Source organism: Gallus gallus, chromosome Z (assembly GCF_016699485.2).
Source record: "Gallus gallus isolate bGalGal1 chromosome Z, bGalGal1.mat.broiler.GRCg7b, whole genome shotgun sequence".
NCBI lineage: Eukaryota > Metazoa > Chordata > Aves > Galliformes > Phasianidae > Gallus > Gallus gallus.
This window is the reverse complement of record NC_052572.1, coordinates 32,799,965-32,813,572: the sequence shown is the minus strand read 5'-3', so window position 1 is coordinate 32,813,572 and position 13,608 is coordinate 32,799,965. Positions and strand designations below refer to the sequence as shown.

The 13,608-nt window shown below is 38.1% G+C and overlaps 1 protein-coding gene across 13 annotated transcripts in view; it reads left to right on the top strand.

Annotated features, from left to right (window-relative positions):
* Nucleotides 1-13,608, top strand: part of BNC2 (basonuclin 2) — a 372,426-nt gene that overhangs the window by 324,107 nt on the left and 34,711 nt on the right. For 2 of the 13 annotated variants that reach the window (XM_040656248.2, XM_040656249.2), the window contains exon 6: nucleotides 9,284-9,327. The exons of the other annotated variants lie outside the window; for them this stretch is intronic. In XM_040656248.2, the coding sequence (XP_040512182.1) occupies nucleotides 9,284-9,290 (7 nt within the window). In that variant the 3' untranslated portion in view covers nucleotides 9,291-9,327. The remainder of the gene's footprint in view (nucleotides 1-9,283; nucleotides 9,328-13,608) is intronic. 13 annotated transcript variants of the gene reach the window in all.

The window sequence follows — 13,608 nt, the reverse complement described above, 5'->3', positions numbered from 1 at the left end:
AATATCTGCTTAGGGTGACTTATAAATAAATATGATGCAACTCTTGGCGCCAAGTGTGATCATGCCATTTGATTGCTAGTTAAATCAGTGCAGATTCAGACATGTAAACCCCTTGATTTGTATGGAGCAAAACATCTGTAGGTGGTTTATTAAAACCTGCTGATATCTCCAGAACTACATTTGTGTGGATATAAGCCTCTGTGTAGCTGTACTGAAAAAGCAGAGACACACTTTTTGTCAGGTTACCTGACTTCCAGCCCTGTACAGGTGCGCTGGAATAAATTACCATCAGTTACCTATGATGAACCACTGCATACATTTTCAAGGGAGGTGAAGATGAGAGAAACCTGCTACCTGCCTCCTGTTGTCACCTTCTTGACAAAACAGCAACCTTTTTTTTCATCATCCCACTATTGGTAGAAATCTTTTACAGATAACCTCCTAAAGAATCAATTTCTATTAATGCATTCAATTCTTGGAACAGGTAGCTTCAAAATACTACACACTGATCCATGATAACTATTAGGATTCCCCTTTATATAAGTAGCTGTAACATACAGCTTGAATTTCTTCCAATAAGAACAAAGAAAAAGCATTTTAAGACATTCGGTGTTTCATGAGCCATTTGTCAGGAAACAAAAGAGATATTTTCTACATTGTTTAAATATAAATATATTTACATACATACGGCTGTTTCTGGGCATGATGCAGTTCTTGATGAAACTAGCTGCATATCCAATACAATTGTATGAACCATTAGGTTTCCTGTTGCAGAGTTACTAAGACATGTGCCATTGCTAATGTTCACATAACTCTTCCTCACCCAAGGGAACCTGGATCATAAAGAAATGTTTTCTGCCACCATTAGCCTCTTTCATGAGTAGTCATGTTGAACACTGAGGGACTGCCTGACAGACAGCATACTCACCAATGAGAACAAGAGAAGCAGAATTGAAATTTGAATGCATAGGAATAATTTACTGCTACAAATTTTTTTCTTTAAAAAAAAAAGTCAGAAATTAATCATGCCCTACTTATATGAGACTCTTTAGGGCTTGATTAAGCCCTCTCCTATGAGGACGGGCTGAGAGAGCTGGATCTGTTTAGTCTGGAGAAGAGAAGGCTGCAGGAGGACCTGAGAGAGACCTCTCAGTACCTAAAGGGGAGCTACAGGAAATAAGGGGGCAGACTCTTTAGCAGGATCTGTTGTGATGGGACAAGGAGAAATGGTTTCAAACTAAAAGAGGGGAGATTTAGGTTGGATATAAGGAAAAAGTCTTTTACAGTGAGGGTGGTGAGGCACTGGAACAGGCTGCCCAGAGATGTGGTGGTTGTCCTGTCCCTGGAGATATTCAAGATGAGGCTGGACCAGGTTCTGAGCACCCTGATCAAGATGTACCTGTTCAATGCAGGGGAGATGGACTAGATGACCTTTAAAGGTCCCTTCCAACTCTAAGGATTCTATGATTCTTTGATTCTGTGAGTAAAGGTAACAGAATCAACTCAGGCATGGTCTTTTCCTACTACACTTATTGATTTGTTTTTGGTTTGATTTGGAGGTGGTGGTTGTTATTCTTTGAAACCATCTGCTGCCATCATTTTTTTGTTTTCTTTTGGTGCACAAAATAGTACCATTTTGACAGCGAGAAGACATATTTGTGCAGTGCAAAATATCCTGTTATGTGATCTCACAGTGTAAGTCAAAGAATTTTCAGTGACCTGGAAAGTTTACTTAAACTGCCACACCAGGATTCGGACAGGTGGCAAGCATGTGGTAAAGCACAGAAATCACTAGCTAAAAGCAAGACATACATTGAGCAATTTTTCCTGTTATGTGTTGTGACAAATAGTATAAATCTTTAATTCGTTTTGTTCAGTTTCCTGCACAGACTGTGTGTGTTTAATGTTCAGTGAAAGAGATTATTTGAGAAGACAGCACTGGGAACATGAATGCTTATTCATAATATCCTGGTTGCCCCTCAGTTCATGGGAAACAACTGGAAAGAACCAAAACACTTCTCCAGAGAATGGGAGAAAATCGAGGATTCTTTCCTAAAGTCCTTTGGAGGCAGGGGAAGTGAAGCATCTACTTACATTTGTTTCTGCACAGAATGACTCTAGCTGTTTTTTTAAACTTTGCAGCAGAAGTCAGTAGAATTTCTGCAACAGTGGGGGAAGTTTTATCTCCTAGATACAATATAGCACTAGGACTCTACTCCCAAAATGACGAGTGAAAAAATGGATGAGTGAAAACAGATGAGTGAAAATGGAAAAAGGTACTGCGTCCTCAGAGACACAGCATCCAGGTGGAGGAGTCTGGGGAGGTATGATAAAAGGCTGAAAAAGACATGCTGTGGCAAGAATAGCTGCACTTTTACCGCCTTTTGGAATTACAGCTTCAGAGGAAGGAGAGAAGCAGTGTGCAGACAGGTAACCGAGCTGCTGAGCCATGTCAGAGAAAGGGATAGGAACTGTCAGAATGGAAAAGCTGGGACATCTGGGGATGAAACTTTGTGAAACTGCTCAGCTGGGAGAGATGCAAAATAGCTAATCTTTGTACACAGTTTCTGCTTCTGGTATTGCTTAGTAGGGACAGTATAAGAGGTACCGTCTTTGAGTGGTGAACAAATGCAAGGTGTGCATTCAAGGAGCCTGGGAGTGAAAGGAACTGGTAAATCATGTCAGGGAACAGTTTGTTTCTGCTCTTCGTGCTGACCTGTGCACAAGATGGAAAGAACCAAAAACAGGAGAATATGGCAATGGAAAGGTATTATTGCTTCTCCAAGGCATATCATTTGGAGAGGCTCAGCAACACAGGAACTGCTAGTACAGCAGGGAGAGAGGAGTCAGCAGACATAAATGCCTATAAGAAATGTGCTAGGGTGGAAGGACTGAAAATGTCTGGCAAAGGAACAATTCTGAATCCTAGAGTGTTTAAGGTTTAGTTGGTAGAAGAATAGATTTACAGCAGTGCTTGATGAGACATATCTGGTTCTAGAATGTATTCTCTAGAACAGACAAAGCAGTCTGTCTCCTCTCAGGCATCATCACAGTTATGCTGTCACTTCCTACTGGGGAACGTTGATTGTCAAAGTGGCTTCTCAACATCTGCAAGGATAGCAAAGAAAATCTGTAGGGGCAGTGGTCATAGAAATTTGAGACCGTGAGTCTTCATAGTTGTCCAAGTTGGAGGCAAAGGTGTCCATGACCCTAGAAGACAACCATCATATATGCATACATGATGCATTCATTTATGCTTGTTTGTCAGACAAGAGAAACTGTCACTTGAAGAGGCAAACCTTACTTCTGATTTTATCATCTAACCAAAGATTGCTTCAGGATGAGGCCATTTTGTTCTTTACTTAATGGTGATGATGTTCCCACACCCACATTTGGGACTGGGACTGAGAATTAGAATGTGAACTTTGGGACTATGCTGGGTCATATCTGAATTTAAACTTAAGTTTAGCTGAAAATGTGAAAATTTAGATCTAGAAATGACCTTGAAAAAAATAAGAGGGGAATAAATTACAACTTAAAGATGGCTCATGACAGCTGAAACAGTTTTGGTGGACAATATATCAGTCCTGCCTGTATATCTAGACAAAAGTAGACACCGTCCACAGTTGAACTCAGCCCAAAAATGCTTGTCCTTAGGGTTTGTGAGGTCAATGGGTAGTTTTTAAAGTAGCATTACATAATGCACGACCAGTATAGTACAGCAAAGCTCATTTGCTTTCCTATCCCCTTGGTTTTTGACAAGTTAAGGTAGGTCATGGCCCAGATAGATTGGTTGAGAATTGCGGGCAGGGACTACCAGATTTCTGTGCGTGATCTATCTGTCCCGTGCCTCTCTTTAGGAGCAACAGCCACACGTGGTGTGCCGTGTCAGTGGTTATTCAGTGCTGTAGGTATTCCAGCAGGATCTGTTTGCGCATGTGCCACAGGGATACATGAGAGGTTCCCAGTGGCACTGGAGTTGCCCTGGACAGCCTGCTAGGTCCTAAGGAAACACACAGGGATAACTTGGGTGTGATACCACTTACGGCTCCTCACAAGATGATTGTACTAACAGTGAACACTGGAGACTTCCTGACAGAACTTTTGAGCCCACCACATCTAACAAAAATCTAAGGCTTTTAGTAGTGCCTTCTATTTCCCACCACCATCTTTTAAATTAGCACTTTGCTTTGTACTAAGGAAGTCTTTCTCTTTTCTTTTCTTTTCTTTTCTTTTCTTTTCTTTTCTTTTCTTTTCTTTTCTTTTCTTTTCTTTTCTTTTCTTTTCTTTTCTTTTCTTTTCTTTTCTTTTCTTTTCTTTTCTTTTCTTTTCTTTTCTTTTCTTTTCTTTTCTTTTCTTTTCTTTTCTTTTCTTTTCTTTTCTTTTCTTCTCTTCTCTTTCTTTTCTTCTCTTCTCTTCTCTTCTCTTCTCTTCTCTTCTCTTCTCTTCTCTTCTCTTCTCTTCTCTTCTCTTCTCTTCTCTTCTCTTCTCTTCTCTTCTCTTCTCTTCTCTTCTCTTCTCTTCTCTTCTCTTCTCTTCTCTTCTCTTCTCTTCTCTTCTCTTTTTTCTTTTTTTTTTAATTAAGAGCTTATTTCACATTTAAGCTTGCCCTAAAAAGCATTACTGAAAAAGATCTGTCTAAGAAATAATTCAACATTTTTGCCATGAGGCACCTGCAAGCCTCATTTAAATGGACTTGGAAGAGAAATTAAAGAGTTTTAGATTTCCCAAAAATGTACACTGATGCAAAAAAAATAAAAGAAGGGGTTGAAGGACTTTGTTGGCCTTGTGTATAAACATGAAGTGGCTTGTTTTGCATTGGGGAAGTAGAAGGAGAGAAAGAGAAGATGGGATTGTTCTAAGGAGACTTTTTTTTTTACTTTTTACTGTAACTTAACTTTTATATTTTCTGTTTGTTTGTTTGTTTGGAAGAGAAAGGGGAAAAAAAACAAACCTAAATTGTATTCCATGCCAAGCTATCTGAAGTCTGAAACATGAGTTGTAAATTATATTGGTTTTTTTTTCCAGTGTTACTGATTCTCACTCTAGTATTTTACAAACTTCATTGCTTATTTTATTAACTAGGGAAAAATGTTGCCCATTTCCAGTTCAATACACTTTTTCCTTTCTATTCCTCTTTTGTCTCTCTTTTTTTCTCTCCCCTCCCACCTTTCTTTGTTAAGCCAAAATAAAAAAGCAATTACTCTTCAGCCACTTACAACTGAAAATACAAATGGGAAATAGTTAATTTTGCTGCCCATAAATCTTATATTCTACTTTTGCATATGTAACAAAAAATGTGGAAATAAATATCGTCCAAACACATGTATGTACGTTGTGTGCCTGTGTGTACTGAGAGACCTAAATTTAGCTATGTTGGTAGATAAAGATCTAAAAATACAACAGATTGAAAGAAAACTTAGATTCCCACTCAGAAAAGGTAAATGAGCCCTTGTTCCAAGGAGGAGATGCATGCAGATGATATATTATGCAAGATGCAGAATCAAGATTTGATGAGGGACGGCAGCAGGTCCTGGCAGGAAGGATAACAGATCCTGCCTTGGAAGTCTCTCAGGTCTGATAGCCAGATAGAGGAGTAGCACTAATTCTGCAGCCTTTTTAGTCTGTTCTGTCACAGAAGGGGCACTGCTGGGTCAGTCAGCTCACTAGTAATTGTGTTTTACAGACTTCTAAAGCAATTGGCTCAGTCAGTCCCAATTCAATAAAAGTAGAGAGCGAGAGTGAGAGCACTTTTGTTCTATTTTTTACTTGAAATTATTTCATTCAGCAGTCTGTCTTTTTTATTACCAGGATTTGACATTAGCACTCCAAGCTATATTAGCATCCATTTCAGCAGTTCAGTAATGGTATTAAAAAAACACTTAACTTCAACGGTGAATGGTTGTATGACAGTACCATAAAAATCCACATTAAAAAAAAAACTTATGTATTTGTCCCTGCAAATTATTTTTCACTTGTTTAACCACTTCAAAACTATACTCTCTTGACTGGCATTTGAAAAAGCTCTAACAGCAAGGAAAGCTTGTAAAGGAGTTGAGAAGCAACTGCAGCAACAATGGCATAAAGGGAAAATCGAAGACATTTGAAGAAGAAGGAAGATGTAATAGGAACATACGAGCACACATACATGCACAAGACAGACCTCTTATTTTGGGTGGGTGCCTGTCATTCATCAACTGAAGTAAGATTTTAAGCTCAAATCACCAAGGTAAAATCTTTGGCATCTTCCACATTTCTGGGATTTAATTTTGAACCCAACACTCTCCAAGCTTGGGACGGCAGCCTAACTACCTTGGCACTGTAGCACACTCATAAATGACTGCATTAGGTTCTAAATTTTGATTAAACATTCTGTAATTAATCAATGGTAGACATGAAGCAGTTGGCAAGGTCCAGAGCTGCAAAATGTTTAAGACATAAAACATTACAAAGTAATTAGAATGTGCTCCTTCAAGAGAAGGATTGCCTTCAATAAAGAGGTAAATGATAGCATCATGTTTATTGTGGACGTAGGCAGCCAGTGCAATATGATAAACTGCAGGAGATACACATATCAGTAATCATCCACATTATTAGTGTCATTAATCATAATTCTAAAAATATGACAGCAGCAGCCAACTTTTTGACCAATTTTGCCTCTGCCTGTTGGCCATTATAACTTCACTAATAGACTGCAGAGCTCCTGTGCGTGGCAGTTTGCATTGAGAATGGAAGGTTAATTATATTTGAGCTGCTGATTCCTTCTCTCCTCGGAAAAGACTGAGCACTTTGACAATCCCAGGAGCTCACTGCTGTTAAACCAGTAAAAGTACTTTATTGAAATTTTCTTTGTTGGTCAGGAACGAGTAGATGTTTCAAATGAGATATAAGCGCCAGGCTGGGACGGCCGCTAATGTTTCTTCCAAAATAATCCTTGGACAGCAAGCTGAACTCATACTTCCCTTAGATATCTTTGCACAGTCTCCTGTGGATGGGTAAAAAGTTAAGAATTTAATAACTGCTGGCAACAGTATGTATGGAAGAATCTCGGAGGATTGAAATTACTCAGGAGTTGGGGTGTCAGTGAAGGGAGATTGTAGGATAATCAGCTATTAGTTGACCTGAAAGGGATACTTATTTAGTAATGTAAAATTACAAATAGAGGAACCCTGTTGAAGTGCCACATCATATTTAGTTTTATAGTTCCTCTGGTATTGTATAAATAAAACCAGCATTTTTAGACAAAGAAAGCAGTGGGAGTGAATATTGCCCTTGCTTTGCAACCAGAAGAGAATGTTTATGTATTGGAATCCAAAATCAGGTGAAACTATCCTGCATCTGAGTGTTCATTATGAATTTGAACTTATTATACAATTAGCAAAGAGTTTATGAACTTTCTGAGCAAACCATGAAGTAATATGCTATTGTGCATCAATATATGGGAGAGAATAGTTGGTTTCAGAGCAGAGCTGGAGGAAGTTAACTGTACTGACTGAGTTTTATCTTGACATATTTGCATTTTCCAAAGCTTGAAATGGTAAAATTCATAAGTGGGATGCTGAACTGAAGGGACTCTTTGCATAAACTCTTGCAACATTATCAAATTTTGCATGGCACTTGTAAATAAAATAAAAGCGGAGAACTTCCGATTATAAAACTTAGTCATGGAGTATTTATATGATTTAAGTTTTAAAATAAATTTTAATTCATTCACTTCTAACTCTATGTTTCCTCAGTACTTCTTAAGGGGAAGTGCTCCCTGCGTTAGAGACAGCAACTGATCGGTACACGGGACATGAGCATCTAACACATGACTGTTGTGCAAAACCTTTTATGAATTCCAGGTATAGGGATAAACTCCACCTTAGGGAATATGTAAATCATACAGAGTATGTCAGTTGGACTGATTGTTAGAGTTGCTGAACACCAATAATTTCCATGGAAGGACCATGTGCCACATATGATCACCTTCTTGTGCACGTAACATTAGTACATTTTGTTAGCTCACCTAGGAAATATTCCATTAGGCACACATTTTTATTCCAAATTTTCTCGTCCAGTCTGGATATTAGACAAGAGTGCTGGCTATTTTGTAATGAGTCTGCTTTTCTTCCAGGCAGCTAGTAAATTTTGAGGTTGAAGTGTTGCAACACAATTTTCATTGTTTCTAAGCAACTTTGGCAAGTGAGCCAGTGGCTGTACTTTTTGTTTGTAATATCTTTTGATCTTTAATGGACAACAATAGTAATATATTAAGAGCGACATGACTTCGATGCTTCTGAGCACACACAGCTGTTGTGAAAGTATAATACTGTTCACATCGTAAGGACCATCTCACTAAACACCTCAACAGGTATGTACTGAATTACTGGGCCTTTCAAGATTCCCGAACCCGTCAGATTTTACATTAAAAATTATAGGGTAGCAAACACTGCCATCAGCTATCAGTTCTGCATTTAACCCAACTGTCTGCTCAAAAAGTTGGCTATCCTAATTCCCCAAATGCCATCTGAATGTTAGCATTTTTTATGCATTCCGTGGCGATGACAAATTGTTTTCTGACTCTAACTCTTGATTAAGTATGCAAAAGGCATGTTTGCCACTGCCAACAAACCAATAATTCTCACTAACATCTTCAGAGTTACAACATTTATAAAGTTGCAAAGTGGAGTAAACAAACCATCTGTTTGGCTTTACCATATATGTCATGCTCTCTTATTAGCATATTACGATTCATTTAGTAAACAAATTTGGTGATTTCGTTCATGTCAAAGTTAGAGAGAGCTTGAAGATGATTAACATTCCTGGGACAGGCACATTAATACATTGCTTCCTCTGCAAAGTTAAATGGCTTCTCAGGAGAATCACCCCTTGTTGACAAGATGAGACTGTCAATTTTGTTTGCCTGCCACATTAGGGGCCGTAAGGGGATGGGAAGCTCTGAGAAAGAGAAGCAGTGTAGGCAGCATAATTCACTGCGAATTGAAAAAAGAAGTCTAATTCTGATAAATGGTCGACCCCAATACATCCTACCTGTTATTACAACAGACGTGCCGTATCTGTGCAGTAAATTAGTTAAACCCCTAAAGAGTTTGATGGGAGCTTATCTTCAAGTGAATAATTTGAGTGTAGAGGGAGCTGTCTTCGTGACCAGTGTGAGTGATTTGTTTCATATTGAAAGGGATTGAAATGACTGGGCTCCACATCTTTAATTTGCAAGAACTTGCTTGTCCTTTATTTCCTGCATTTAATAAGCACTTTTTTTTTTACTTTTTTTTAATAGGTGCTGAACTGTATTTTACCTTTTGGATTTTCTCCCTATGAAAGGTTAATATTTTTCAGATTCTATGCAATTTAAAGCCTCAATAACTGATGTTTATTACCCAGATGCTAATGTAAGAATGCCATAGTTTTATCAGGCAGCATAGCGTTTTATCTTCACTTATTGTTCTAAAGTCTGGCCCCTATCCCTACTTTCCCTCTTACTCTTAGCTGTAAATTAAGCTTGATCAGGTACACAGAAGTGCTAACACACAGGTGAAAACCTTGATCTTGTTCAGATAAAGGTGAATTTCATAATTTAGGTCAGATCAGGGTTTCATCCTTTTATTATCTTTGCTTAGATTTATGGATTTTTTTATTATTTTTATATATTAAAACTAACAAACCTACAACAAGAATCAAACAGCATGTCTCAAACACTACTGAGAGAGTGGCAAGATTAGAATAGTACCTGAGGAAATTTTTTTTATTAGTTTCCATTAGTAATTTAATTACAAGAACTGTCTCATTGTTGATTTTCTTAAGTAAATGAGAGAAATGATTGCTGTTGTACTCTTGAAGAAATACCAGAATTAAGGCCATATCTTTCTTCATAAATATGTACAGTGTTATATTTAGCTAGAGTTACCGTCTTTGATTTTAGCTGCATGAAACTCAGCACTTTCAGTCTGCAGAGATTATGAGATAGCATAAAATTCTGCATGTACTTTTCATTATGTTCGCATATTTTGAGCCTTTTTGTGAGTTTCAGACTTAGATAAGCAGGAAAGGAACATGAAATTGAGGTAAGACCACAGTACTTTGATATGCAAGGAAATAAATCATGTTGAATTCAAAGTAAAAAAAAAAAATCATACATCTTAATTGAAGGCCTTTGAGGTGAAAAGAAACAAAGAGAATTATGGCTTACAGTTAATTATAGGTAAAAGTACAGGCTGAATGGTGAGAAAAATTCCACTGAGCTAAACTTAGATGTGGAAAACATCTCATAGGATAAATTAATGAAAGTTAGGTTGTTTATATGTAGGTAGCTTTGAAAGCAATGCCTCCTATTATTTCAGTGGAAAATATAGTAGACAGAAAGAGCACAATTATACTGTTTGATCATGCAAATTCTCAGCTACAAAATGCTGTTTTTCAACATAGTCACCACCATTAGCTATGTATTTTTGCCAACAATGAACAGGAGCCTGCATGGCCATCTAGAACGTGACTTGTCTTTCACATCACTGTTTTCACTGCTGAAATACACCACCTACCACCTCACTGTGCTTGCATCCACTGTTTGATCTCCATAAATGTTCAGCAATCTTCAGTGAATGTCAGTGAGTGCCATTTTTTCTGCATGAAAGAATTCAGTTCCACACCTTTGCTTCAGACACACTTCCATGTTAGATGCCACTCTGTCAAGCTGCTTCTCTGCTGCCATCTGTCACATGACAACAACATGCAGTGGAATATTGGTAAAAGGTCCAACCTCTACTGCCATACCACCAACATCCACCTCTGACATTGCGAGCCAAGATAATAAAATATAAGGCATTATTTTTGAGCATCCCTTGTGTTATAAGTTGGTCTGACAGCACCAACTTTTTAGTATGACAGGAGTATACCTTTTATGGGACCTGTACATTCTGAGCCATTACTTCCATATCCATCTATAATAAGAGGTTTGGCCATCTCCATGTAAACCATTGGACAAATGTATCCTGGCATTTGATTTTGCAGTAGAATCTTAAAACTGCTAATAATTGTGTTATTTCAGGTTTAGTAAACAAATATTCTGTCTTCTTAAACAAATATGCCAATTATTACCTGGAAAAAGTAGAGATGTTTAATGCTTTATTTTTAATACATTACATTTTGAAATTTAAATTTATTGTGTTACCTAATGCTAGATTCACTTAAAGCAGAAGTTGCCCAGAGACTGCAAAGTAAAGCTGCCCAAAGGCTGATGGTTCCCTCACTCTAAACTCCTGTCTGTGATTTCTTTGAGTTCTTTGAATGATGTTGCTGGGTGATGGTCGTGTTACTTTGGCAAATCATTTATGCCACAAAGCATGTTTTCAGAACATCTGAAGCATAGGAGATTGGGATAATTGTTTTATTTCAAAATATAGGATGAAAGAATTTAGGGGATATAACTAGCAATGCTGAAATTACTCAATTCAGATTTTTAATGAACACTGCAAGGGGCTTTGATGTTTGAGGGATATTTTCATGAAGGAACTTAGTGGCTTGCACTTAGCCAAAAGCAAGGGGCCAATAGCTGGGACATTCAACTGAGACATAGACTGGCTTCACCTTCCTGTCTGACTGCATTCAGAATAGGTAAATGGGTTTCTCTAGTTCCTCAGCGACTTCTGAATCACATTCTTTTGCTTGCACTCACTGAAAATTGAAATACAATAATATATTGTACCATTCTAAAAAAAATTAAGAAAATTACTCTTTATGTTTCATTTTCAAGAACCTGCACTGCCTCAAACTGTTCACAAAACATGTAAGCCTATTTTTCATGCAGATCCTTTTGTGTTCTATATGATACCTGAATTTAAACAAAGTGAATACTCTATATTATCTGAATTCCCCAACTCTGATGTGCTCATTGGAGTGCGTTTTGTCGTAGTGCTGATAGGACTGCAGCCATGGGTGCATCCAAAGTTGGCCTGGAGTCATGCATAGAATTCATGCCAATTTCTACGGCAGTACAAATTTTACTCTATGATAAATTCCTCCTCTGTTTGCTTCAAGAATAGATTAAAAAAAAAAAAAAGACTGACTACATAAAGATAAACTAAAATAAAGCGGGCATTACATTTTTCTTTCCAACAAATGGATAGTAAATTAACAAAATCAGATTCATTGACAAGTGTAGAAAGGAACTGCTGATGAGAACCCAGTCTGGATTTATGAGCTGTGTAAATGGCATGTAAGTTTAATTGACCATATTTCCTAAGCTTGCAATCTCTTTTCTTCTGTTGAGGCATAGTGCATCTCTCACAAGAGAAGCTTGCTAGTAGTAGATGGGGTGGAACCAACAACAAATTCTAATTATGAAACAATACTTCCATGAATTTCACAAGGGAAGGAAAATACTACCACCAGTGGGATCATGCCCACAGTCGAAGAGCTGCTGTAGTCACTGTAGTACTCTGCATTGTGCTGCTAAAAGGACAGTGTTCAACAGGAAAGTGAGATGCTCTTGTGAGTTGGCCACAAACTGAGATTTTATGTGAACCGTCATTATCATTATCATCTTTTCAGCAGCACTGATGCATTTTGAAGATCATTGTATTTAGAAGGCTGAATTCCCTCCTGTGAGAACTTTCCACATAGTTTTGCCCAGCATATGTCTAATTCATGAGTAATAACTTGGAATAAGAATGTTAATTATATGAAAAATAAGGCATTCTGGGCTTTCTAAAATAAACCAGATTTTGCTCAAGTTGCCTTGCCACAATAGGCTGCATTCTAAAACATCCTGGAAAAATATTCTCCTTGGTTTTAAGGGTGCATGACACGTAGTACAGAGCTAAACAGATGCTAGGAGAGTCCTTGGCACATGTATTATTTCCAATTGTTGAAACTAACCCTCTTCGCTATCTCTTCTTGCCTAGGACAGGGCAGATCTGCTAACTGGAGCTGAGTGAGATCTGCGTTTAGTTGAACTCTTTGTTCCTCATATATGTCTTGAGTGCATTGACCAGTTGTCATGCAACATTTCCATTGCTAGGATCAAATCTCTTAATTTATTAGCTGGCGCACACGTAAGAAGTCTAAGAAGTCCAGAGTCATTCAGAGGATTTTTCTATGTTGATGACTTCATGCTTATTGTACATATGTATACTTCTGACACTCATGTAGGTACTCAAAGCATTTCTCCTTGCCAAGACAGCAGTGTAAAGGGCACTAGAGACAGCCTTAGGTCTGAGATCTGACATCCTAGCTCAGAGATGAGGAATAACGGAGCCATGAAAAGCTGGAGCTTGCTCTTTCTTGCTTTGTGATTTTCAGACCTGTTTAATGGCAGTGATCAGGCAATGGAATAAATCACTGTGCCTCAGCTTACTCAGTGAACACTGTTTACATAAACTCAGAAGAAGAAGGAGCAGTGTCACTGTAGATCATGTCTGGGAACTGAATAGCCAAAGGGAGAAACTGCAGGTGCTGTGGGGAGGAGCAGAGGAGCTGGTGACAAGGCTAGCATTGGCTGTGGAAGACTTGCTAATACTGGTATGTGATTAAGCAGAGGAAAAAGATCTGCAAAGGATCTGAATGAAATACATCAGTTTGGAACGGAGAAGGGGACCTGGAAGCAAGTTA